This window comes from Cetorhinus maximus, unplaced genomic scaffold (genome assembly GCF_964194155.1).
Source record: "Cetorhinus maximus unplaced genomic scaffold, sCetMax3.hap1.1 HAP1_SCAFFOLD_1467, whole genome shotgun sequence".
Lineage (NCBI taxonomy): Eukaryota > Metazoa > Chordata > Chondrichthyes > Lamniformes > Cetorhinidae > Cetorhinus > Cetorhinus maximus.
Genome location: NW_027597408.1, coordinates 46,488 through 74,000, shown reverse-complemented (window position 1 = coordinate 74,000; position 27,513 = coordinate 46,488). Strand labels below are relative to the sequence as shown.

At 57.5% G+C, this 27,513-nt stretch overlaps 1 protein-coding gene across 1 annotated transcript in view; it reads left to right on the top strand.

The window, feature by feature from the left end:
- Positions 1–27,513, top strand: part of kif22 (kinesin family member 22) — a 66,651-nt gene that overhangs the window by 4,383 nt on the left and 34,755 nt on the right. Inside the window, exons 3-6 of the mRNA XM_078536739.1 lie at positions 192–319; positions 413–573; positions 1,016–1,225; positions 26,724–26,833. Of these exons, the coding sequence (XP_078392865.1) occupies positions 192–319; positions 413–573; positions 1,016–1,225; positions 26,724–26,833 (609 nt within the window). The remainder of the gene's footprint in view (positions 1–191; positions 320–412; positions 574–1,015; positions 1,226–26,723; positions 26,834–27,513) is intronic.

Below are 27,513 nucleotides of genomic sequence, written 5' to 3'. Positions count from 1 at the left end.
TGTCACTGTATAACACTGGGGTACTGGTGGGGGTGGGTCTGTAACAGCTGGAGATGGTTAGTGAGGGTTTGTGTGTTTGCTGATGTTGCTGTCTATTGGACAGTGCTCTGTTTGTTGTGCTGAATGGTGTCTTTCTGTGCTCTGAGGCACTGAACGTATTTATTTTCTAACCTCTTGCTTGTGTCTCACAGCTTCGATGCTTTTTATGGTGATGACTCCTCTCAGCAGGAAATCTACATGGGCTCAGTCAAGCCCATCTTGTCACACGTGCTGAATGGACAGAATGCCAGTGTGTTTGCCTACGGACCCACGGGTGCAGGTGAGTGAGTGAGTGAGCGAGCGAGCGCCCATTCTGCAGCCTCTTGGTTTGGAAGCTGAGCCACTCACCTGTTTCTCTATTCCTCATCGCCAGGTAAGACCCACACCATGCTGGGTAGTCCCGAGCAGCCCGGAGTGGTCCCTCGTGCCCTGCTCGACATATTCCGCATGAGCCGGGAGCAGAGTGATCAGCTGAGTGGCCCCTCCTGGAGATTTGCCATCACGATGTCTTACCTGGAGATCTACCAGGAGAAGGTGAGGATGTCAGAGTGTCAGCGTGAACATTGTCCTGCGTCTCTGCCATATGTTAGTGCAGTGGCAATGTTCCGGGACCAGTAATCCACAGAAACCAAGTTTAAAATCTGCCAGGGCTTCAGAGAGAACTGAAATTCAACTCACTCATTCAATCTGGAATAAACAGCTGGACACAGTTAATGGTGAGCTTGAAACTACCCGATTGTCACAAAAACCACCCCCCCTGCTTCACCAGGGAAGGAAATCGGCCATCCCTCCCAGGCCCGGCCTTCATGTGACTGCAGGCCACAGGCGTGTGGTTGACTGTTAACTGCCCCAGTGAGCAGCTCCGTCAGCACTGGCTGACAGGAGAGTGTGGGACAGGCAGTGAATGCTTGGCCCGGTCCCACGCTGACTTCGCAGGGACTCATTCCAACCTGTTAACGTCCCTGCCTTGTCTCAGGTACTGGATCTGCTGGAGACCAGGCACCAGGACCTGCCGATCCGAGAGGACAGAGAGAAAAACATCTTCATCCCCAACCTGACGCAGCAGCCCATCAGCAGCTTTGTGGAGTTCGAGCAATTCTTCCTGCCAGCCACAGAGAAACGCACCACAGCCAGCACCAAGCTGAATGGCCGCTCCAGTCGCAGCCACTCAGTGCTGCTCATCAAGGTAAACCTCTCCTCTATCTCCTCTCGTAGTCTCTCTGTCTCCCCCTCAAAGCCCAAACGCAGCCTCTCCTCTCATTACAGTGTCATCTTCTACTCAACAACCTCCACTACCACACAGCAAACTCAAGTAGATAGAACTGAGTGAGACCCTCCCTCACTCTCTCCCCCAGTGCTCTGTGTAATGTACTCCCACAGCGCTCCCTCACTGAGATTGGGATGGGGGAGAGTGAGACCCTCCCTCACTCTCTCCCCCAGTGCTCTGTGTAATGTGCTCTCACAGCGCTCCCTCACTGAGATTGGGATGGGGGAGAGTGAGACCCTCGCTCACTCTCTCCCCCAGTGCTCTGTGTAATGTACTCCCACAGCGCTCCCTCACTGAGATTGGGATGGAGAGTGAGACGCTCCCTCACTCTCTCCCCCAGTGCTCTGTGCAATGTACTCTCACAGCGCTCCCTCACTGAGATTGGGATGGAGAGTGAGACCCTCCCTCACTCTCTCCCCCAGTGCTCTGTGTAATGTACTCCCACAGCGCTCCCTCACTGAGATTGGGATGGGGGAGAGTGAGACCCTCCCTCACTCTCTCCCCCAGTGCTCTGTGTAATGTACTCCCACAGCGCTCCCTCACTGAGATTGGGATGGGGGAGAGTGAGACCCTCCCTCACTCTCCCCCAGTGCTCTGTGTAATGTATTCCCACAGCGCTCCCTCACTGAGATTCAGATGGGGGAGAGTGAGACCCTCCCTCACTCTCTCCCCCAGTGCTCCGTGTAATGTATTCCCACAGCGCTCCCTCACTGAGATTGGGATGGGGGAGAGTGAGACCCTCCCTCACTCTCTCCCCCAGTGCTCTGTGTAATGTACTCCCACAGCGCTCCCTCACTGAGATTGGGATGGGGGAGAGTGAGACCCTCCCTCACTCTCTCCCCCAGTGCTGTGTGTAATGTACTCCCACAGCGCTCCCTCACTGAGATTGGGATGGGGGAGAGTGAGACCCTCCCTCACTCTCTCCCCCAGTGCTCTGTGTAATGTATTCCCACAGCGCTCCCTCACTGAGATTGGGATGGAGAGTGAGACCCTCCGTCACTCTCTCCCCCAGTGCTCTGTGTAATGTATTCCCACAGCGCTCCCTCACTGAGATTGGGATGGGGGAGAGTGAGACCCTCCCTCACTCTCCCCCAGTGCTCTGTGTAATGTACTCCCACAGCGCTCCCTCACTGAGATTGGGATGGAGAGTGAGACCCTCCCTCACTCTCTCCCCCAGTGCTCTGTGTAATGTACTCCCACAGCGTTCCCTCACTGAGATTGGGATGTGGGAGAGTGAGACCCTCCCTCACTCTCTCCCCCAGTGCTCTGTGTAATGTACTCCCACAGCGCTCCCTCACTGAGATTGGGATGGAGAGTGAGACCCTCCCTCACTCTCTCCCCCAGTGCTCTGTGTAATGTATTCCCACAGCGCTCCCTCACTGAGATTGGGATGGGGGAGAGTGAGACCCTCCCTCACTCTCTCCCCCAGTGCTCTGTGTAATGTACTCCCACAGCGCTCCCTCACTGAGATTGGGATGGGGGAGAGTGAGACCCTCCCTCACTCTCTCCCCCAGTGCTCTGTGTAATGTGCTCTCACAGCGCTCCCTCACTGAGATTGGGATGGGGGAGAGTGAGACCCTCGCTCACTCTCTCCCCCAGTGCTCTGTGTAATGTACTCCCACAGCGCTCCCTCACTGAGATTGGGATGGAGAGTGAGACGCTCCCTCACTCTCTCCCCCAGTGCTCTGTGCAATGTACTCTCACAGCGCTCCCTCACTGAGATTGGGATGGAGAGTGAGACCCTCCCTCACTCTCTCCCCCAGTGCTCTGTGTAATGTATTCCCACAGCGCTCCCTCACTGAGATTGGGATGGAGAGTGAGACCCTCCCTCACTCTCTCCCCCAGTGCTCTGTGTAATGTACTCCCACAGCGCTCCCTCACTGAGATTGGGATGGGGGAGAGTGAGACCCTCCCTCACTCTCCCCCAGTGCTCTGTGTAATGTATTCCCACAGCGCTCCCTCACTGAGATTCAGATGGGGGAGAGTGAGACCCTCCCTCACTCTCTCCCCCAGTGCTCCGTGTAATGTATTCCCACAGCGCTCCCTCACTGAGATTGGGATGGGGGAGAGTGAGACCCTCCCTCACTCTCTCCCCCAGTGCTCTGTGTAATGTACTCCCACAGCGCTCCCTCACTGAGATTGGGATGGGGGAGAGTGAGACCCTCCCTCACTCTCTCCCCCAGTGCTGTGTGTAATGTACTCCCACAGCGCTCCCTCACTGAGATTGGGATGGGGGAGAGTGAGACCCTCCCTCACTCTCTCCCCCAGTGCTCTGTGTAATGTATTCCCACAGCGCTCCCTCACTGAGATTGGGATGGAGAGTGAGACCCTCCGTCACTCTCTCCCCCAGTGCTCTGTGTAATGTATTCCCACAGCGCTCCCTCACTGAGATTGGGATGGGGGAGAGTGAGACCCTCCCTCACTCTCCCCCAGTGCTCTGTGTAATGTACTCCCACAGCGCTCCCTCACTGAGATTGGGATGGGGGAGAGTGAGACCCTCCCTCACTCTCTCCCCCAGTGCTGTGTGTAATGTACTCCCACAGCGCTCCCTCACTGAGATTGGGATGGGGGAGAGTGAGACCCTCCCTCACTCTCTCCCCCAGTGCTCTGTGTAATGTATTCCCACAGCGCTCCCTCACTGAGATTGGGATGGAGAGTGAGACCCTCCGTCACTCTCTCCCCCAGTGCTCTGTGTAATGTATTCCCACAGCGCTCCCTCACTGAGATTGGGATGGGGGAGAGTGAGACCCTCCCTCACTCTCCCCCAGTGCTCTGTGTAATGTACTCCCACAGCGCTCCCTCACTGAGATTGGGATGGAGAGTGAGACCCTCCCTCACTCTCTCCCCCAGTGCTCTGTGTAATGTACTCCCACAGCGTTCCCTCACTGAGATTGGGATGTGGGAGAGTGAGACCCTCCCTCACTCTCTCCCCCAGTGCTCTGTGTAATGTACTCCCACAGCGCTCCCTCACTGAGATTGGGATGGAGAGTGAGACCCTCCCTCACTCTCTCCCCCAGTGCTCTGTGTAATGTACTCTCACAGCGCTCCCTCACTGAGATTGGGATGGGGGAGAGTGAGACCCTCCCTCACTCTCCCCCAGTGCTCTGTGTAATGTACTCCCACAGCGCTCCCTCACTGAGATTGGGATGGAGAGTGAGACCCTCCCTCACTCTCTCCCCCAGTGCTCTGTGTAATGTACTCCCACAGCGTTCCCTCACTGAGATTGGGATGTGGGAGAGTGAGACCATCCCTCACTCTCTCCCCCAGTGCTCTGTGTAGTGTACTCCCACAGCGCTCCCTCACTGAGATTGGGATGGAGAGTGAGACCCTCGCTCACTCTCTCCCCCAGTGCTCTGTGTAATGTACTCCCACAGCGCTCCCTCACTGAGATTGGGATGGGGGAGAGTGAGACCCTCCCTCACTCTCTCCCCCAGTGCTCTGTGTAATGTACTCTCACAGCGCTCCCTCACTGAGATTGGGATGGAGAGTGAGACCCTCCCTCACTCTCTCCCCCAGTGCTCTGTGTAATGTACTCCCACAGCGCTCCCTCACTGAGATTGGGATGGAGAGTGAGACCCTCCCTCACTCTCTCCCCCAGTGCTGTGTGTAATGTACTCCCACAGCGCTCCCTCACTGAGATTGGGATGGGGGAGAGTGAGACCCTCCCTCACTCTCCCCCAGTGCTCTGTGTAATGTACTCCCACAGCGCTCCCTCACTGAGATTGGGATGGAGAGTGAGACCCTCCCTCACTCTCTCCCCCAGTGCTCTGTGTAATGTACTCCCACAGCGTTCCCTCACTGAGATTGGGATGTGGGAGAGTGAGACCCTCCCTCACTCTCTCCCCCAGTGCTCTGTGTAATGTACTCCCACAGCGCTCCCTCACTGATATTGGGATGGAGAGTGAGACCCTCCCTCACTCTCCCCCAGTGCTCTGTGTAATGTACTCCCACAGCGCTCCCTCACTGAGATTGGGATGGGGGAGAGTGAGACCCTCCCTCACTCTCCCCCAGTGCTCTGTGTAATGTATTCCCACAGCGCTCCCTCACTGAGATTGGGATGGGGGAGAGTGAGACCCTCCCTCACTCTCTCCCCCAGTGCTGTGTGTAATGTACTCCCACAGCGCTCCCTCACTGAGATTGGGATGGGGGAGAGTGAGACCCTCCCTCACTCTCTCCCCCAGTGCTCTGTGTAATGTATTCCCACAGCGCTCCCTCACTGAGATTGGGATGGAGAGTGAGACCCTCCGTCACTCTCTCCCCCAGTGCTCTGTGTAATGTATTCCCACAGCGCTCCCTCACTGAGATTGGGATGGGGGAGAGTGAGACCCTCCCTCACTCTCCCCCAGTGCTCTGTGTAATGTACTCCCACAGCGCTCCCTCACTGAGATTGGGATGGAGAGTGAGACCCTCCCTCACTCTCTCCCCCAGTGCTCTGTGTAATGTACTCCCACAGCGTTCCCTCACTGAGATTGGGATGTGGGAGAGTGAGACCCTCCCTCACTCTCTCCCCCAGTGCTCTGTGTAATGTACTCCCACAGCGCTCCCTCACTGAGATTGGGATGGAGGAGAGTGAGACCCTCCCTCACTCTCTCCCCCAGTGCTCTGTGTAATGTACTCCCACAGCGCTCCCTCACTGAGATTGGGATGGGGCAGAGTGAGACCCTCCCTCACTCTCTCCCCCAGTGCTCTGTGTAATGTATTACCACAGCGCTCCCTCACTGAGATTGGGATGGAGAGTGAGACCCTCCGTCACTCTCTCCCCCAGTGCTCTGTGTAATGTATTCCCACAGCGCTCCCTCACTGAGATTGGGAAGGGGGAGAGTGAGACCCTCCCTCACTCTCTCCCCCAGTGCTCTGTGTAATGTATTCCCACAGCGCTCCCTCACTGAGATTGGGAAGGGGGAGAGTGAGACCCTCCCTCACTCTCTCCCCCAGTGCTCTGTGTAATGTACTCCCACAGCGCTCCCTCACTGAGATTGCGATGGGGGAGAGTGAGACCCTCCGTCACTCTCTCCCCCAGTGCTCTGTGTAATGTACTCCCACAGCGCTCCCTCACTGAGATTGGGATGGAGAGTGAGACCCTCCCTCACTCTCTCCCCCAGTGCTCTGTGTAATGTACTCCCACCGCGCTCCCTCACTGAGATTGGGATGGGGGAGAGTGAGACCCTCCCTCACTCTCTCCCCCAGTGCTCTGTGTAATGTACTCCCACAGCGCTCCCTCACTGAGATTGGGATGGGGGAGAGTGAGACCCTCCCTCACTCTCTCCCCCAGTGCTCTGTGTAATGTACTCCCACAGCGCTCCCTCACTGAGATTGGGATGGAGAGTGAGACCCTCCCTCACTCTCCCCCAGTGCTCTGTGTAATGTACTCTCACAGCGCTCCCTCACTGAGATTGGGATGGAGAGTGAGACCCTCCCTCACTCTCTCCCCCAGTGCTCTGTGTAATGTACTCCCACAGCGCTCCCTCACTGAGATTGGGATGGGGGAGAGTGAGATCCTCCCTTTCTCTCTCCCCCAGTGCTCTGTGTAATGTACTCCCACAGCGCTCCCTCACTGAGATTGGGATGGGGGAGAGTGAGACCCTCCCTCACTCTCTCCCCCAGTGCTCTGTGTAATGTGCTCCCACAGCGCTCCCTCACTGAGATTGGGATGGAGAGTGAGACCCTCCCTCACTCTCTCCCCCAGTGCTCTGTGTAATGTACTCTCACAGCGCTCCCTCACTGAGATTGGGATGGGGGAGAGTGAGACCCTCCCTCACTCTCCCCCAATGCTCTGTGTAATGTACTCCCACAGCGCTCCCTCACTGAGATTGGGATGGGGGAGAGTGAGACCCTCCCTCACTCTCTCCCCCAGTGCTCTGTGTAATGTACTCCCACAGCGCTCCCTCACTGAGATTGGGATGGAGAGTGAGACCCTCCCTCACTCTCTCCCCCAGTGCTCTGTGTAATGTACTCTCACAGCGCTCCCTCACTGAGATTGGGATGGGGGAGAGTGAGACCCTCCCTCACTCTCCCCCAGTGCTCTGTGTAATGTACTCCCACAGCGCTCCCTCACTGAGATTGGGATGGAGAGTGAGACCCTCCCTCACTCTCTCCCCCAGTGCTCTGTGTAATGTACTCCCACAGCGCTCCCTCACTGAGATTGGGATGGAGAGTGAGACCCTCCCTCACTCTCTCCCCCAGTGCTCTGTGTAATGTACTCCCACAGCGCTCCCTCACTGAGATTGGGATGGAGAGTGAGACCCTCCCTCACTCTCTCCCCCAGTGCTCTGTGTAATGTACTCTCAAAGCGCTCCCTCACTGAGATTGGGATGGGGGAGAGTGAGACCCTCCCTCACTCTCTCCCCCAGTGCTCTGTGTAATGTACTCCCGCAGCGCTCCCTCACTGAGATTGGGATGGGGCAGAGTGAGACCCTCCCTCACTCTCTCCCCCAGTGCTGTGTGTAATGTACTCCCACAGCGCTCCCTCACTGAGATTGGGATGGGGGAGAGTGAGACCCTCCGTCACTCTCTCCCCCAGTGCTCTGTGTAATGTATTCCCACAGCGCTCCCTCACTGAGATTGGGATGGGGGAGAGTGAGACCCTCCCTCACTCTTTCCCCCAGTGCTCTGTGTAATGTACTCCCACAGCGCTCCCTCACTGAGATTGGGATGGAGAGTGAGACCCTCCCTCACTCTCTCCCCCAGTGCTCTGTGTAATGTACTCTCACAGCGCTCCCTCACTGAGATTGGGATGGGGGAGAGTGAGACCCTCCCTCACTCTCCCCCAGTGCTCTGTGTAATGTACTCCCACAGCGTTCCCTCACTGAGATTGGGATGTGGGAGAGTGAGACCCTCCCTCACTCTCTCCCCCAGTGCTCTGTGTAATGTACTCCCACAGCGCTCCCTCACTGAGATTGGGATGGAGAGTGAGACCCTCCCTCACTCTCTCCCCCAGTGCTCTGTGTAATGTACTCTCACAGCGCTCCCTCACTGAGATTGGGATGGGGGAGAGTGAGACCCTCCCTCACTCTCCCCCAGTGCTCTGTGTAATGTACTCCCACAGCGCTCCCTCACTGAGATTGGGATGGAGAGTGAGACCCTCCCTCACTCTCTCCCCCAGTGCTCTGTGTAATGTACTCCCACAGCGCTCCCTCACTGAGATTGGGATGGAGAGTGAGACCCTCCCTCACTCTCTCCCCCAGTGCTCTGTGTAATGTACTCCCACAGCGCTCCCTCACTGAGATTGGGATGGAGAGTGAGACCCTCCCTCACTCTCTCCCCCAGTGCTCTGTGTAATGTACTCTCACAGCGCTCCCTCACTGAGATTGGGATGGGGGAGAGTGAGACCCTCAGTCACTCTCTCCCCCAGTGCTCTGTGTAATGTACTCCCGCAGCGCTCCCTCACTGAGATTGGGATGGGGCAGAGTGAGACCCTCCCTCACTCTCTCCCCCAGTGCTGTGTGTAATGTACTCCCACAGCGCTCCCTCACTGAGATTGGGTTGGGGGAGAGTGAGACCCTCCGTCACTCTCTCCCCCAGTGCTCTGTGTAATGTATTCCCACAGCGCTCCCTCACTGAGATTGGGATGGGGGAGAGTGAGACCCTCCCTCACTCTCTCCCCCAGTGCTGTGTGTAATGTACTCCCACAGCGCTCCCTCACTGAGATTGGGATGGGGGAGAGTGAGACCCTCCGTCACTCTCTCCCCCAGTGCTCTGTGTAATGTATTCCCACAGCGCTCCCTCACTGAGATTGGGATGGAGAGTGAGACCCTCCGTCACTCTCTCCCCCAGTGCTCTCTGTAATGTATTCCCACAGCGCTCCCTCACTGAGATTGGGATGGGGGAGAGTGAGACCCTCCCTCACTCTCTCCCCCAGTGCTCTGTGTAATGTACTCCCACAGCGCTCCCTCACTGAGATTGGGATGGGGGAGAGTGAGACCCTCCCTCACTCTCTCCCCCAGTGCTCTGTGTAATGTATTCCCACAGCGCTCCCTCACTGAGATTGGGATGGAGAGTGAGACCCTCCCTCACTCTCTCCCCCAGTGCTCTGTGTAATGTATTCCCACAGCGCTCCCTCACTGAGATTGGGATGGGGGAGAGTGAAACCCTCCGTCACTCTCTCCCCCAGTGCTCTGTGTAATGTACTCCCACAGCGCTCCCTCACTGAGATTGGGATGGAGAGTGAGACCCTCCCTCACTCTCTCCCCCAGTGCTCTGTGTAATGTACTCTCACAGCGCTCCCTCACTGAGATTGGGATGGGGGAGAGTGAGACCCTCCCTCACTCTCCCCCAATGCTCTGTGTATTGTATTCCCACAGCGCTCCCTCACTGAGATTGGGATGTGGGAGAGTGAGACCCTCCCTCACTCTCTCCCCCAGTGCTGTGTGTAATGTACTCCCACAGCGCTCCCTCACTGAGATTGGGATGGAGAGTGAGACCCTCCCTCACTCTCTCCCCCAGTGCTCTGTGTAATGTACTCCCACAGCGCTCCCTCACTGAGATTGGGATGGAGAGTGAGACCCTCCCTCACTCTCTCCCCCAGTGCTCTGTGTAATGTACTCCCACAGCGCTCCCTCACTGAGATTGGGATGGAGAGTGAGACCCTCCCTCACTCTCTCCCCCAGTGCTCTGTGTAATGTACTCTCACAGCGCTCCCTCACTGAGATTGGGATGGGGGAGAGTGAGACCCTCCCTCACTCTCTCCCCCAGTGCTCTGTGTAATGTACTCCCACAGCGCTCCCTCACTGAGATTGGGATGGGGCAGAGTGAGACCCTCCCTCACTCTCTCCCCCACTGCTGTGTGTAATGTACTCCCACAGCGCTCCCTCACTGAGATTGGGATGGGGGAGAGTGAGACCCTCCCTCACTCTCTCCCCCAGTGCTCTGTGTAATGTATTCCCACAGCGCTCCCTCACTGAGATTGGGATGTGGGAGAGTGAGACCCTCCGTCACTCTCTCCCCCAGTGCTCTGTGTAATGTATTCCCACAGCGCTCCCTCACTGAGATTGGGATGGGGGAGAGTGAGTACCTCCCTCACTCTCTCCCCCAGTGCTCTGTGTAATGTACTCCCACAGCGCTCCCTCACTGAGATTGGGATGGGGCAGAGTGAGACCCTCCGTCACTCTCTCCCCCAGTGCTCTGTGTAATGTAGTCCCACAGCGCTCCCTCACTGAGATTGGGATGGGGGAGAGTGAGACCCTCCCTCACTCTTTCCCCCAGTGCTCTGTGTAATGTACTCCCACAGCGCTCCCTCACTGAGATTGCGATGGGGGAGAGTGAGACCCTCCGTCACTCTCTCCCCCAGTGCTCTGTGTAATGTACTCGCACAGCGCTCCCTCACTGAGATTGGGATGGAGAGTGAGACCCTCCCTCACTCTCTCCCCCAGTGCTCTGTGTAATGTACTCCCACCGCGCTCCCTCACTGAGATTGGGATGGGGGAGAGTGAGACCCTCCCTCACTCTCACCCCCAGTGCTCTGTGTAATGTACTCCCACAGCGCTCCCTCACTGAGATTGGGATGGGGGAGAGTGAGACCCTCCCTCACTCTTTCCCCCAGTGCTCTGTGTAATGTACTCCCACAGCGCTCCCTCACTGAGATTGGGATGGAGAGTGAGACCCTCCCTCACTCTCCCCCAGTGCTCTGTGTAATGTACTCTCACAGCGCTCCCTCACTGAGATTGGGATGGAGAGTGAGACCCTCCCTCACTCTCTCCCCCAGTGCTCTGTGTAATGTACTCCCACAGCGCTCCCTCACTGAGATTGGGATGGGGGAAAGTGAGACCCTCCCTCACTCTCTCCCCCAGTGCTCTGTGTAATGTATTCCCACAGCGCTCCCTCACTGAGATTGGGATGGAGAGTGAGACCCTCCGTCACTCTCTCCCCCAGTGCTCTGTGTAATGTATTCCCACAGCGCTCCCTCACAGAGATTGGGATTGTGGAGAGTGAGACCCTCCCTCACTCTCTCCCCCAGTGCTCTGTGTAATGTACTCCCACAGCGCTCCCTCACTGAGATTGGGATGGGGGAGAGTGAGACCCTCCCTCACTCTCCCCCAGTGCTCTGTGTAATGTATTCCCACAGCGCTCCCTCACTGAGATTGGGATGGGGGAAGAGTGAGACCCTCCGTCACTCTCTCCCCCAGTGCTCTGTGTAATGTATTCCCACAGCGCTCCCTCACTGAGATTGGGATGGGGGAGAGTGAGACCCTCCCTCACTCTCTCCCCCAGTGCTGTGTGTAATGTACTCCCACAGCGCTCCCTCACTGAGATTGAGATGGAGAGTGAGACCCTTCCTCACTCTCTCCCCCAGTGCTCTGTGTAATGTACTCCCACAGCGCTCCCTCACTGAGATTGGGATGGGGGAGAGTGAGACCCTCCCTCACTCTCCCCCAGTGCTCTGTGTAATGTACTCCCACAGCGCTCCCTCACTGAGATTGGGATGGGGGAGAGTGAGACCCTCCCTCACTCTTTCCCCCAGTGCTCTGTGTAATGTACTCCTACAGCGCTCCCTCACTGAGATTGGGATGGGGGAGAGTGAGTCCCTCCCTCACTCTCTCCCCCAGTGCTGTGTGTAATGTACTCCCACAGCGCTCCCTCACTGAGATTGGGATGGGGGAGAGTGAGACCCTCCCTCACTCTCTCCCCCAGTGCTCTGTGTAATGTATTCCCACAGCGCTCCCTCACTGAGATTGGGATGGAGAGTGAGACCCTCCGTCACTCTCTCCCCCAGTGCTCTGTGTAATGTATTCCCACAGCGCTCCCTCACTGAGATTTGGATGGGGGAGAGTGAGACCCTCCCTCACTCTCCCCCAGTGCTCTGTGTAATGTACTCCCACAGCGCTCCCTCACTGAGATTGGGATGGAGAGTGAGACCCTCCCTCACTCTCTCCCCCAGTGCTCTGTGTAATGTACTCCCACAGCGTTCCCTCACTGAGATTGGGATGTGGGAGAGTGAGACCCTCCCTCACTCTCTCCCCCAGTGCTCTGTGTAATGTACTCCCACAGCGCTCCCTCACTGAGATTGGGATGGAGAGTGAGACCCTCCGTCACTCTCTCCCCCAGTGCTATGTGTAATGTATTCCCACAGCGCTCCCTCACTGAGATTGGGATGGGGGAGAGTGAGACCCTCCCTCACTCTCCCCCAGTGCTCTGTGTAATGTACTCCCACAGCGCTCCCTCACTGAGATTGGGATGGAGAGTGAGACCCTCCCTCACTCTCCCCCAGTGCTCTGTGTAATGTACTCCCACAGCGCTCCCTCACTGAGATTGGGATGGAGGAGAGTGAGACCCTCCCTCACTCTCTCCCCCAGTGCTCTGTGTAATGTACTCCCACAGCGCTCCCTCACTGAGATTGGGATGGGGCAGAGTGAGACCCTCCCTCACTCTCTCCCCCAGTGCTCTGTGTAATGTATTACCACAGCGCTCCCTCACTGAGATTGGGATGGAGAGTGAGACCCTCCGTCACTCTCTCCCCCAGTGCTCTGTGTAATGTATTCCCACAGCGCTCCCTCACTGAGATTGGGAAGGGGGAGAGTGAGACCCTCCCTCACTCTCTCCCCCAGTGCTCTGTGTAATGTAATCCCACAGCGCTCCCTCACTGAGATTGGGAAGGGGGAGAGTGAGACCCTCCCTCACTCTCTCCCCCAGTGCTCTGTGTAATGTACTCCCACAGCGCTCCCTCACTGAGATTGCGATGGGGGAGAGTGAGACCCTCCGTCACTCTCTCCCCCAGTGCTCTGTGTAATGTACTCCCACAGCGCTCCCTCACTGAGATTGGGATGGAGAGTGAGACCCTCCCTCACTCTCTCCCCCAGTGCTCTGTGTAATGTACTCCCACCGCGCTCCCTCACTGAGATTGGGATGGGGGAGAGTGAGACCCTCCCTCACTCTCGCCCCCAGTGCTCTGTGTAATGTACTCCCACAGCGCTCCCTCACTGAGATTGGGATGGGGGAGAGTGAGACCCTCCCTCACTCTCTCCCCCAGTGCTCTGTGTAATGTACTCCCACAGCGCTCCCTCACTGAGATTGGGATGGAGAGTGAGACCCTCCCTCACTCTCCCCCAGTGCTCTGTGTAATGTACTCTCACAGCGCTCCCTCACTTAGATTGGGATGGAGAGTGAGACCCTCCCTCACTCTCTCCCCCAGTGCTCTGTGTAATGTACTCCCACAGCGCTCCCTCACTGAGATTGGGATGGGGGAGAGTGAGATCCTCCCTTTCTCTCTCCCCCAGTGCTCTGTGTAATGTACTCCCACAGCGCTCCCTCACTGAGATTGGGATGGGGGAGAGTGAGACCCTCCCTCACTCTCTCCCCCAGTGCTCTGTGTAATGTACTCCCACAGCGCTCCCTCACTGAGATTGGGATGGAGAGTGAGACCCTCCCTCACTCTCTCCCCCAGTGCTCTGTGTAATGTACTCTCACAGCGCTCCCTCACTGAGATTGGGATGGGGGAGAGTGAGACCCTCCCTCACTCTCTCCCCCAGTGCTCTGTGTAATGTACTCCCACAGCGCTCCCTCACTGAGATTGGGATGGGGGAGAGTGAGACCCTCCCTCACTCTCCCCCAGTGCTCTGTGTAATGTACTCTCACAGCGCTCCCTCACTGAGATTGGGATGGGGGAGAGTGAGACCCTCCCTCACTCTCTCCCCCAGTGCTCTGTGTAATGTACTCCCGCAGCGCTCCCTCACTGAGATTGGGATGGGGCAGAGTGAGACCCTCCCTCACTCTCTACCCCAGTGCTGTGTGTAATGTACTCCCACAGCGCTCCCTCACTGAGATTGGGATGGGGGAGAGTGAGACCCTCCGTCACTCTCTCCCCCAGTGCTCTGTGTAATGTATTCCCACAGCGCTCCCTCACTGAGATTGGGATGGGGGAGAGTGAGACCCTCCCTCACTCTCTCCCCCAGTGCTCTGTGTAATGTACTCCCACAGCGCTCCCTCACTGAGATTGGGATGGGGCAGAGTGAGACCCTCCCTCACTCTCTCCCCCAGTGCTGTGTGTAATGTACTCCCACAGCGCTCCCTCACTGAGATTGGGATGGGGGAGAGTGAGACCCTCCCTCACTCTCTCCCCCAGTGCTCTGTGTAATGTATTCCCACAGCGCTCCCTCACTGAGATTGGGATGGAGAGTGAGACCCTCCGTCACTCTCTCCCCCAGTGCTCTCTGTAATGTATTCCCACAGCGCTCCCCTCACTGAGATTGGGATGGGGGAGAGTGAGACCCTCCCTCACTCTCTCCCCCAGTGCTCTACTCCCACAGCGCTCCCTCACTGAGATTGGGAGGGACCCTCCCTCACTCTCTCCCCCAGTGCTCTGTGTAATGTATTCCCACAGCGCTCCCTCACTGAGATTGGGATGGGGGAGCGCTGTGGGAATACATTACAGAGAGCACCCTCCCTCACTCTTTCCCCAGTGCTCTGTGTAATGTACTCCCACAGCGCTCCCTCACTGAGATTGCGATGGGGGAGAGTGAGACCCTCCGTCACTCTCTCCCCCAGTGCTCTGTGTAAAGTACTCCCACAGCGCTCCCTCACTGAGATTGGGATGGAGAGTGAGACCCTCCCTCACTCTCTCCCCCAGTGCTCTGTGTAATGTACTCCCACCGCGCTCCCTCACTGAGATTGGGATGGGGGAGAGTGAGACCCTCCCTCACTCTCTCCCCCAGTGCTCTGTGTAATGTACTCCCACAGCGCTCCCTCACTGAGATTGGGATGGGGGAGAGTGAGACCCTCCCTCACTCTCTCCCCCAGTGCTCTGTGTAATGTACTCCCACAGCGCTCCCTCACTGAGATTGGGATGGAGAGTGAGACCCTCCCTCACTCTCCCCCAGTGCTCTGTGTAATGTACTCTCACAGCGCTCCCTCACTGAGATTGGGATGGAGAGTGAGACCCTCCCTCACTCTCTCCCCAGTGCTCTGTGTAATGTACTCCACAGCGCTCCCTCACTGAGATTGGGATGGGGAGAGTGAGATCCTCCCTCACTCTCTCCCCCAGTGCTCTGTGTAATGTATTCCCACAGCGCTCCCTCACTGAGATTGGGATGGGGGAGAGTGAGACCCTCCGTCACTCTCTCCCCCAGTGCTTTGTGTAATGTACTCCCACAGCGCTCCCTCACTGAGATTGGGATGGAGAGTGAGACCCTCCCTCACTCTCTCCCCCAGTGCTCTGTGTAATGTACTCTCACAGCGCTCCCTCACTGAGATTGGGATGGGGGAGAGTGAGACCCTCCCTCACTCTCCCCCAATGCTCTGTGTATTGTATTCCCACAGCGCTCCCTCACTGAGATTGGGATGGGGGAGAGTGAGACCCTCCCTCACTCTCTCCCCCAGTGCTGTGTGTAATGTACTCCCACAGCGCTCCCTCACTGAGATTGGGATGGAGAGTGAGACCCTCCCTCACTCTCTCCCCCAGTGCTCTGTGTAATGTACTCTCACAGCGCTCCCTCACTGAGATTGGGATGGGGGAGAGTGAGACCCTCCCTCACTCTCCCCCAGTGCTCTGTGTAATGTACTCCCACAGCGCTCCCTCACTGAGATTGGGATGGAGAGTGAGACCCTCCCTCACTCTCTCCCCCAGTGCTCTGTGTAATGTACTCCACAGCGCTCCCTCACTGAGATTGGGATGGAGAGTGAGACCCTCCCTCACTCTCTCCCCCAGTGCTCTGTGTAATGTACTCCCACAGCGCTCCCTCACTGAGATTGGGATGGAGAGTGAGACCCTCCCTCACTCTCTCCCCCAGTGCTCTGTGTAATGTACTCTCAAAGCGCTCCCTCACTGAGATTGGGATGGGGGAGAGTGAGACCCTCCCTCACTCTCTCCCCCAGTGCTCTGTGTAATGTACTCCCACAGCGCTCCCTCACTGAGATTGGGGATGGGGCAGAGTGAGACCCTCCCTCACTCTCTCCCCCAGTGCTGTGTGTAATGTACTCCCACAGCGCTCCCTCACTGAGATTGGGATGGGGGAGAGTGAGACCCTCCCTCACTCTCTCCCCCAGTGCTCTGTGTAATGTATTCCCACAGCGCTCCCTCACTGAGATTGGGATGTGGGAGAGTGAGACCCTCCGTCACTCTCTCCCCCAGTGCTCTGTGTAATGTATTCCCACAGCGCTCCCTCACTGAGATTGGGATGGGGGAGAGTGAGTACCTCCCTCACTCTCTCCCCCAGTGCTCTGTGTAATGTACTCCCACAGCGCTCCCTCACTGAGATTGGGATGTGGGAGAGTGAGACCCTCCGTCACTCTCTCCCCAGTGCTCTGTGTAATGTAGTCCCACAGCGCTCCCTCACTGAGATTGGGATGGGGGAGAGTGAGACCCTCCCTCACTCTTTCCCCCAGTGCTCTGTGTAATGTACTCCCACAGCGCTCCCTCACTGAGATTGCGATGGGGGAGAGTGAGACCCTCCGTCACTCTCTCCCCCAGTGCTCTGTGTAATGTACTCGCACAGCGCTCCCTCACTGAGATTGGGATGGAGAGTGATACCCTCCCTCACTCTCTCCCCCAGTGTTCTGTGTAATGTACTCCCACCGCGCTCCCTCACTGAGATTGGGATGGGGAGAGTGAGACCCTCCCTCACTCTCACCCCCAGTGCTCTGTGTAATGTACTCCCACAGCGCTCCCTCACTGAGATTGGGATGGGGGGAGTGAGACCCTCCCTCACTCTCTCCCCCAGTGCTCTGTGTAATGTACTCCCACAGCGCTCCCTCACTGAGATTGGGATGGGAGAGTGAGACCCTCCCTCACTCTCCCCCAGTGCTCTGTGTAATGTACTCTCACAGCGCTCCCTCACTGAGATTGGGATGGAGAGTGAGACCCTCCCTCACTCTCCCCCCCAGTGCTCTGTGTAATGTACTCCCACAGCGCTCCCTCACTGAGATTGGGATGGGGGAGAGTGAGACCCTCCCTCACTCTCTCCCCCAGTGCTCTGTGTAATGTATTCCCACAGCGCTCCCTCACTGAGATTGGGATGGAGAGTGAGACCCTCCGTCACTCTCTCCCCCAGTGCTCTGTGTAATGTATTCCCACAGCGCTCCCTCACTGAGATTGGGATGGGGGAGAGTGAGACCCTCCCTCACTCTCTCCCCCAGTGCTCTGTGTAATGTACTCCCACAGCGCTCCCTCACTGAGATTGGGATGGGGGAGAGTGAGACCCTCCCTCACTCTCCCCCAGTGCTCTGTGTAATGTATTCCCACAGCGCTCCCTCACTGAGATTGGGATGGGGGAGAGTGAGACCCTCCGTCACTCTCTCCCCAGTGCTCTGTGTAATGTATTCCACAGCGCTCCCTCACTGAGATTGGGATGGGGGAGAGTGAGACCCTCCCTCACTCTCTCCCCCAGTGCTGTGTGTAATGTACTCCCACAGCGCTCCCTCACTGAGATTGAGGATGGAGAGTGAGACCCTCCCTCACTCTCTCCCCCAGTGCTCTGGTGTAATGTACTCTCACAGCGCTACCTCACTGAGATTGGGATGGAGAGTGAGACCCTCCCTCACTCTCTCCCCCAGTGCTGTGTGTAATGTACTCCCACAGCGCTCCCTCACTGAGATTGGGATGGAGAGTGAGACCCTCCCTCACTCTCTCCCCCAGTGCTCTGTGTAATGTATTCCCACAGCGCTCCCTCACTGAGATTGGGATGGGGGAGAGTGAGACCCTCCCTCACTCTCTCCCCCAGTGCTCTGTGTAATGTACTCCCACAGCGCTCCCTCACTGAGATTGGGATGGAGAGTGAGACCCTCCCTCACTCTCTCCCCCAGTGCTCTCTGTAATGTACTCCCACAGCGTTCCCTCACTGAGATTGGGATGTGGGAGAGTGAGACCCTCCCTCACTCTCTCCCCCAGTGCTCTGTGTAATGTACTCCCACAGCGTTCCCTCACTGAGTTTGGGATGGGGGAGAGTGAGACCCTCCCTCACTCTCTCCCCCAGTGCTCTGTGTAATGTACTCCCACAGCGCTCCCTCACTGAGATTGGGATGGAGAGTGAGACCCTCCCTCACTCTCTCCCCAGTGCTCTGTGTAATGTACTCCCACAGCGTTCCCTCACTGAGATTGGGATGGAGAGTGAGACCCTCCGTCACTCTCTCCCCCAGTGCTCTGTGTAATGTATTCCCACAGCGCTCCCTCACTGAGATTGGGATGGGGGAGAGTGAGACCCTCCCTCACTCTCTCCCCCAGTGCTGTGTGTAATGTACTCCCACAGCGCTCCCTCACTGAGATTGAGATGGAGAGTGAGACCCTTCCTCACTCTCTCCCCAGTGCTCTGTGTAATGTACTCCCACAGCGCTCCCTCACTGAGATTGGGATGGGGGAGAGTGAGACCCTCCCTCACTCTCCCCCAGTGCTCTGTGTAATGTACTCCCACAGCGCTCCCTCACTGAGATTGGGATGGGGGAGAGTGAGACCCTCCCTCACTCTTTCCCCCAGTGCTCTGTGTAATGTACTCCTACAGCGCTCCCTCACACTGAGATTGGGATGGGGGAGAGTGAGACCCTCCCTCACTCTCTCCCCCAGTGCTGTGTGTAATGTACTCCCACAGCGCTCCCTCACTGAGATTGGGATGGGGGAGAGTGAGACCCTCCCTCACTCTCTCCCCCAGTGCTCTGTGTAATGTATTCCCACAGCGCTCCCTCACTGAGATTGGGATGGAGAGTGAGACCCTCCGTCACTCTCTCCCCCAGTGCTCTGTGTAATGTATTCCCACAGCGCTCCCTCACTGAGATTTGGATGGGGGAGAGTGAGACCCTCCCTCACTCTCCCCCAGTGCTCTGTGTAATGTACTCCCACAGCGCTCCCTCACTGAGATTGGGATGGAGAGTGAGACCCTCCCTCACTCTCTCCCCCAGTGCTCTGTGTAATGTACTCCCACAGCGTTCCCTCACTGAGATTGGGATGTGGGAGAGTGAGACCCTCCCTCACTCTCTCCCCCAGTGCTCTGTGTAATGTACTCCCACAGCGCTCCCTCACTGAGATTGGGATGGAGAGTGAGACCCTCCGTCACTCTCTCCCCCAGTGCTATGTGTAATGTATTCCCACAGCGCTCCCTCACTGAGATTGGGATGGGGGAGAGTGAGACCCTCCCTCACTCTCTCCCCCAGTGCTCTGTGTAATGTACTCCCACAGCGCTCCCTCACTGAGATTGGGATGGGGGAGAGTGAGACCCTCCCTCACTCTCCCCCAGTGCTCTGTGTAATGTATTCCCACAGCGCTCCCTCACTGAGATTGGGATGGGGGAGAGTGAGACCCTCCGTCACTCTCTCCCCCAGTGCTCTGTGTAATGTATTCCCACAGCGCTCCCTCACTGAGATTGGGATGGGGGAGAGTGAGACCCTCCCTCACTCTCTCCCCCAGTGCTGTGTGTAATGTACTCCCACAGCGCTCCCTCACTGAGATTGAGATGGAGAGTGAGACCCTCCCTCACTCTCTCCCCCAGTGCTCTGTGTAATGTACTCTCACAGCGCTACCTCACTGAGATTGGGATGGAGAGTGAGACCCTCCCTCACTCTCTCCCCCAGTGCTGTGTGTAATGTACTCCCACAGCGCTCCCTCACTGAGATTGGGATGGAGAGTGAGACCCTCCCTCACTCTCTCCCCCAGTGCTCTGTGTAATGTATTCCCACAGCGCTCCCTCACTGAGATTGCGATGGGGGAGAGTGAGACCCTCCCTCACTCTCTCCCCCAGTGCTCTGTGTAATGTACTCCCACAGCGCTCCCTCACTGAGATTGGGATGGAGAGTGAGACCCTCCCTCACTCTCTCCCCCAGTGCTCTCTGTAATGTACTCCCACAGCGTTCCCTCACTGAGATTGGGATGTGGGAGAGTGAGACCCTCCCTCACTCTCTCCCCCAGTGCTCTGTGTAATGTACTCCCACAGCGTTCCCTCACTGAGTTTGGGATGGGGGAGAGTGAGACCCTCCCTCACTCTCTCCCCCAGTGCTCTGTGTAATGTACTCCCACAGCGCTCCCTCACTGAGATTGGGATGGAGAGTGAGACCCTCCCTCACTCTCTCCCCCAGTGCTCTGTGTAATGTACTCCCACAGCGTTCCCTCACTGAGATTGGGATGGAGAGTGAGACCCTCCGTCACTCTCTCCCCCAGTGCTCTGTGTAATGTATTCCCACAGCGCTCCCTCACTGAGATTGGGATGGGGGAGAGTGAGACCCTCCCTCACTCTCTCCCCCAGTGCTGTGTGTAATGTACTCCCACAGCGCTCCCTCACTGAGATTGAGATGGAGAGTGAGACCCTTCCTCACTCTCTCCCCCAGTGCTCTGTGTAATGTACTCCCACAGCGCTCCCTCACTGAGATTGGGATGGGGGAGAGTGAGACCCTCCCTCACTCTCCCCCAGTGCTCTGTGTAATGTACTCCCACAGCGCTCCCTCACTGAGATTGGGATGGGGGAGAGTGAGACCCTCCCTCACTCTTTCCCCCAGTGCTCTGTGTAATGTACTCCTACAGCGCTCCCTCACTGAGATTGGGATGGGGGAGAGTGAGACCCTCCCTCACTCTCTCCCCCAGTGCTGTGTGTAATGTACTCCCACAGCGCTCCCTCACTGAGATTGGGATGGGGGAGAGTGAGACCCTCCCTCACTCTCTCCCCCAGTGCTCTGTGTAATGTATTCCCACAGCGCTCCCTCACTGAGATTGGGATGGAGAGTGAGACCCTCCGTCACTCTCTCCCCCAGTGCTCTGTGTAATGTATTCCCACAGCGCTCCCTCACTGAGATTTGGATGGGGGAGAGTGAGACCCTCCCTCACTCTCCCCCAGTGCTCTGTGTAATGTACTCCCACAGCGCTCCCTCACTGAGATTGGGATGGAGAGTGAGACCCTCCCTCACTCTCTCCCCCAGTGCTCTGTGTAATGTACTCCCACAGCGTTCCCTCACTGAGATTGGGATGTGGGAGAGTGAGACCCTCCCTCACTCTCTCCCCCAGTGCTCTGTGTAATGTACTCCCACAGCGCTCCCTCACTGAGATTGGGATGGAGAGTGAGACCCTCCGTCACTCTCTCCCCCAGTGCTATGTGTAATGTATTCCCACAGCGCTCCCTCACTGAGATTGGGATGGGGGAGAGTGAGACCCTCCCTCACTCTCCCCCAGTGCTCTGTGTAATGTACTCCCACAGCGCTCCCTCACTGAGATTGGGATGGAGAGTGAGACCCTCCCTCACTCTCCCCCAGTGCTCTGTGTAATGTACTCCCACAGCGCTCCCTCACTGAGATTGGGATGGAGGAGAGTGAGACCCTCCCTCACTCTCTCCCCCAGTGCTCTGTGTAATGTACTCCCACAGCGCTCCCTCACTGAGATTGGGATGGGGCAGAGTGAGACCCTCCCTCACTCTCTCCCCCAGTGCTCTGTGTAATGTATTACCACAGCGCTCCCTCACTGAGATTGGGATGGAGAGTGAGACCCTCCGTCACTCTCTCCCCCAGTGCTCTGTGTAATGTATTCCCACAGCGCTCCCTCACTGAGATTGGGAAGGGGGAGAGTGAGACCCTCCCTCACTCTCTCCCCCAGTGCTCTGTGTAATGTATTCCCACAGCGCTCCCTCACTGAGATTGGGAAGGGGGAGAGTGAGACCCTCCCTCACTCTCTCCCCCAGTGCTCTGTGTAATGTACTCCCACAGCGCTCCCTCACTGAGATTGCGATGGGGGAGAGTGAGACCCTCCGTCACTCTCTCCCCCAGTGCTCTGTGTAATGTACTCCCACAGCGCTCCCTCACTGAGATTGGGATGGAGAGTGAGACCCTCCCTCACTCTCTCCCCCAGTGCTCTGTGTAATGTACTCCCACCGCGCTCCCTCACTGAGATTGGGATGCGGGAGAGTGAGACCCTCCCTCACTCTCGCCCCCAGTGCTCTGTGTAATGTACTCCCACAGCGCTCCCTCACTGAGATTGGGATGGGGCAGAGTGAGACCCTCCCTCACTCTCTCCCCCAGTGCTCTGTGTAATGTACTCCCACAGCGCTCCCTCACTGAGATTGGGATGGAGAGTGAGACCCTCCCTCACTCTCCCCCAGTGCTCTGTGTAATGTACTCTCACAGCGCTCCCTCACTTAGATTGGGATGGAGAGTGAGACCCTCCCTCACTCTCTCCCCCAGTGCTCTGTGTAATGTACTCCCACAGCGCTCCCTCACTGAGATTGGGATGGGGGAGAGTGAGATCCTCCCTTTCTCTCTCCCCCAGTGCTCTGTGTAATGTACTCCCACAGCGCTCCCTCACTGAGATTGGGATGGGGGAGAGTGAGACCCTCCCTCACTCTCTCCCCCAGTGCTCTGTGTAATGTACTCCCACAGCGCTCCCTCACTGAGATTGGGATGGAGAGTGAGACCCTCCCTCACTCTCTCCCCCAGTGCTCTGTGTAATGTACTCTCACAGCGCTCCCTCACTGAGATTGGGATGGGGGAGAGTGAGACCCTCCCTCACTCTCTCCCCCAGTGCTCTGTGTAATGTACTCCCACAGCGCTCCCTCACTGAGATTGGGATGGGGGAGAGTGAGACCCTCCCTCACTCTCCCCCAGTGCTCTGTGTAATGTACTCTCACAGCGCTCCCTCACTGAGATTGGGATGGGGGAGAGTGAGACCCTCCCTCACTCTCTCCCCCAGTGCTCTGTGTAATGTACTCCCGCAGCGCTCCCTCACTGAGATTGGGATGGGGCAGAGTGAGACCCTCCCTCACTCTCTACCCCAGTGCTGTGTGTAATGTACTCCCACAGCGCTCCCTCACTGAGATTGGGATGGGGGAGAGTGAGACCCTCCGTCACTCCCTCCCCCAGTGCTCTGTGTAATGTATTCCCACAGCGCTCCCTCACTGAGATTGGGATGGGGGAGAGTGAGACCCTCCCTCACTCTCTCCCCCAGTGCTCTGTGTAATGTACTCCCACAGCGCTCCCTCACTGAGATTGGGATGGGGCAGAGTGAGACCCTCCCTCACTCTCTCCCCCAGTGCTGTGTGTAATGTACTCCCACAGCGCTCCCTCACTGAGATTGGGATGGGGGAGAGTGAGACCCTCCCTCACTCTCTCCCCCAGTGCTCTGTGTAATGTATTCCCACAGCGCTCCCTCACTGAGATTGGGATGGAGAGTGAGACCCTCCGTCACTCTCTCCCCCAGTGCTCTCTGTAATGTATTCCCACAGCGCTCCCTCACTGAGATTGGGATGGGGGAGAGTGAGACCCTCCCTCACTCTCTCCCCCAGTGCTCTGTGTAATGTACTCCCACAGCGCTCCCTCACTGAGATTGGGATGGGGGAGAGTGAGACCCTCCCTCACTCTCTCCCCCAGTGCTCTGTGTAATGTATTCCCACAGCGCTCCCTCACTGAGATTGGGATGGGGGAGAGTGAGACCCTCCCTCACTCTTTCCCCCAGTGCTCTGTGTAATGTACTCCCACAGCGCTCCCTCACTGAGATTGCGATGGGGGAGAGTGAGACCCTCCGTCACTCTCTCCCCCAGTGCTCTGTGTAATGTACTCCCACAGCGCTCCCTCACTGAGATTGGGATGGAGAGTGAGACCCTCCCTCACTCTCTCCCCCAGTGCTCTGTGTAATGTACTCCCACCGCGCTCCCTCACTGAGATTGGGATGGGGGAGAGTGAGACCCTCCCTCACTCTCTCCCCCAGTGCTCTGTGTAATGTACTCCCACAGCGCTCCCTCACTGAGATTGGGATGGGGGAGAGTGAGACCCTCCCTCACTCTCTCCCCCAGTGCTCTGTGTAATGTACTCCCACAGCGCTCCCTCACTGAGATTGGGATGGAGAGTGAGACCCTCCCTCACTCTCCCCCAGTGCTCTGTGTAATGTACTCTCACAGCGCTCCCTCACTGAGATTGGGATGGAGAGTGAGACCCTCCCTCACTCTCTCCCCCAGTGCTCTGTGTAATGTACTCCCACAGCGCTCCCTCACTGAGATTGGGATGGGGGAGAGTGAGATCCTCCCTCACTCTCTCCCCCAGTGCTCTGTGTAATGTATTCCCACAGCGCTCCCTCACTGAGATTGGGATGGGGGAGAGTGAGACCCTCCGTCACTCTCTCCCCCAGTGCTCTGTGTAATGTACTCCCACAGCGCTCCCTCACTGAGATTGGGATGGAGAGTGAGACCCTCCCTCACTCTCTCCCCCAGTGCTCTGTGTAATGTACTCTCACAGCGCTCCCTCACTGAGATTGGGATGGAGGAGAGTGAGACCCTCCCTCACTCTCCCCCAATGCTCTGTGTATTGTATTCCCACAGCGCCACCTCACTGAGATTGGGATGGGGGAGAGTGAGACCCTCCCTCACTCTCTCCCCCAGTGCTGTGTGTAATGTACTCCCACAGCGCTCCCTCACTGAGATTGGGATGGAGAGTGAGACCCTCCCTCACTCTCTCCCCCAGTGCTCTGTGTAATGTACTCTCACAGCGCTCCCTCACTGAGATTGGGATGGGGGAGAGTGAGACCCTCCCTCACTCTCCCCCAGTGCTCTGTGTAATGTACTCCCACAGCGCTCCCTCACTGAGATTGGGATGGGGCAGAGTGAGACCCTCCCTCACTCTCTCCCCCAGTGCTGTGTGTAATGTACTCCCACAGCGCTCCCTCACTGAGATTGGGATGGGGGAGAGTGAGACCCTCCCTCACTCTCTCCCCCAGTGCTCTGTGTAATGTACTCCCACAGCGCTCCCTCACTGAGATTGGGATGGAGAGTGAGACCCTCCCTCACTCTCTCCCCCAGTGCTCTGTGTAATGTACTCTCAAAGCGCTCCCTCACTGAGATTGGGATGGGGGAGAGTGAGACCCTCCCTCACTCTCTCCCCCAGTGCTCTGTGTAATGTACTCCCACAGCGCTCCCTCACTGAGATTGGGATGGGGCAGAGTGAGACCCTCCCTCACTCTCTCCCCCAGTGCTGTGTGTAATGTACTCCCACAGCGCTCCCTCACTGAGATTGGGATGGGGGAGAGTGAGACCCTCCCTCACTCTCTCCCCCAGTGCTCTGTGTAATGTACTCCCACAGCGCTCCCTCACTGAGATTGGGATGGAGAGTGAGACCCTCCCTCACTCTCCCCCAGTGCTCTGTGTAATGTACTCTCACAGCGCTCCCTCACTGAGATTGGGATGGAGAGTGAGACCCTCCCTCACTCTCTCCCCCAGTGCTCTGTGTAATGTATTCCCACAGCGCTCCCTCACTGAGATTGGGATGGAGAGTGAGACCCTCCGTCACTCTCTCCCCCAGTGCTCTGTGTAATGTATTCCCACAGCGCTCCCTCACTGAGATTGGGATGGGGGAGAGTGAGACCCTCCCTCACTCTCTCCCCCAGTGCTCTGTGTAATGTACTCCCACAGCGCTCCCTCACTGAGATTGGGATGGGGGAGAGTGAGACCCTCCCTCACTCTCCCCCAGTGCTCTGTGTAATGTATTCCCACAGCGCTCCCTCACTGAGATTGGGATGGGGGAGAGTGAGACCCTCCGTCACTCTCTCCCCCAGTGCTCTGTGTAATGTATTCCCACAGCGCTCCCTCACTGAGATTGGGATGGGGGAGAGTGAGACCCTCCCTCACTCTCTCCCCCAGTGCTGTGTGTAATGTACTCCCACAGCGCTCCCTCACTGAGATTGAGATGGAGAGTGAGACCCTCCCTCACTCTCTCCCCCAGTGCTCTGTGTAATGTACTCTCACAGCGCTACCTCACTGAGATTGGGATGGAGAGTGAGACCCTCCCTCACTCTCTCCCCCAGTGCTGTGTGTAATGTACTCCCACAGCGCTCCCTCACTGAGATTGGGATGGAGAGTGAGACCCTCCCTCACTCTCTCCCCCAGTGCTCTGTGTAATGTATTCCCACAGCGCTCCCTCACTGAGATTGGGATGGGGGAGAGTGAGACCCTCCCTCACTCTCTCCCCCAGTGCTCTGTGTAATGTACTCCCACAGCGCTCCCTCACTGAGATTGGGATGGAGAGTGAGACCCTCCCTCACTCTCTCCCCCAGTGCTCTCTGTAATGTACTCCCACAGCGTTCCCTCACTGAGATTGGGATGTGGGAGAGTGAGACCCTCCCTCACTCTCTCCCCCAGTGCTCTGTGTAATGTACTCCCACAGCGTTCCCTCACTGAGTTTGGGATGGGGGAGAGTGAGACCCTCCCTCACTCTCTCCCCCAGTGCTCTGTGTAATGTACTCCCACAGCGCTCCCTCACTGAGATTGGGATGGAGAGTGAGACCCTCCCTCACTCTCTCCCCCAGTGCTCTGTGTAATGTACTCCCACAGCGTTCCCTCACTGAGATTGGGATGGAGAGTGAGACCCTCCGTCACTCTCTCCCCCAGTGCTCTGTGTAATGTATTCCCACAGCGCTCCCTCACTGAGATTGGGATGGGGGAGAGTGAGACCCTCCCTCACTCTCTCCCCCAGTGCTCTGTGTAATGTACTCTCACAGGGCTCCCTCATTCCGGGCCTTTTTCCATTTCTGCCGTTGTGTGTTTTCCAGGTGGTGAAGTTGGAGACAGTGTCTCCGTTCCGGCAGCTGACCGGGAAACTCTACCTCATTGATCTGGCTGGCTCCGAGGATAACCGCAGGACCGGCAACCGGGGCATTCGGTGAGTCCGCTGTGTGGTTTTGTGGTGTGTGTGTGTGTGGCGGGTGTGTGTGTGTGTGGTTGTGGGGGGTGTGTGTGTGTGTGTGGTGTGTGTGTGTGTGTGGGTGTGTGTGTGTGTGGTTGTGGGGGGTGTGTGGTTGTGGGGGGTGTGTGGTTGTGGGGGGTGTGTGGTTGTGGGGGGTGTGTGGTTGTGGGGGGTGTGTGGTTGTGGGGGGTGTGTGGTTGTGGGGGGTGTGTGGTTGTGGGGGGTGTGTGGTTGTGGGGGGTGTGTGGTTGTGGGGGGTGTGTGGTTGTGGGGGGTGTGTGGTTGTGGGGGGTGTGTGGTTGTGGGGGGTGTGTGGTTGTGGGGGTGTGTGGTTGTGGGGGGTGTGTGGTTGTGGGGGGTGTGTGGTTGTGGGGGGTGTGTGGTTGTGGGGGGTGTGTGGTTGTGGGGGGTGTGTGGTTGTGGGGGGTGTGTGGTTGTGGGGGGTGTGTGGTTGTGGGGGGTGTGTGGTTGTGGGGGGTGTGTGGTTGTGGGGGGTGTGTGGTTGTGGGGGGTGTGTGGTTGTGGGGGGTGTGTGGTTGGGGGGGGGGGGTGTGTGGTTGTGGGGGGGGGTGTGTGGTTGTGGGGGTGGGTGGGGTGTGTGTGTGTGGTTGTGGGGGTGGGTGGGTGTGGTTGTGGGGTGGTGTGTTTGGTTGTGG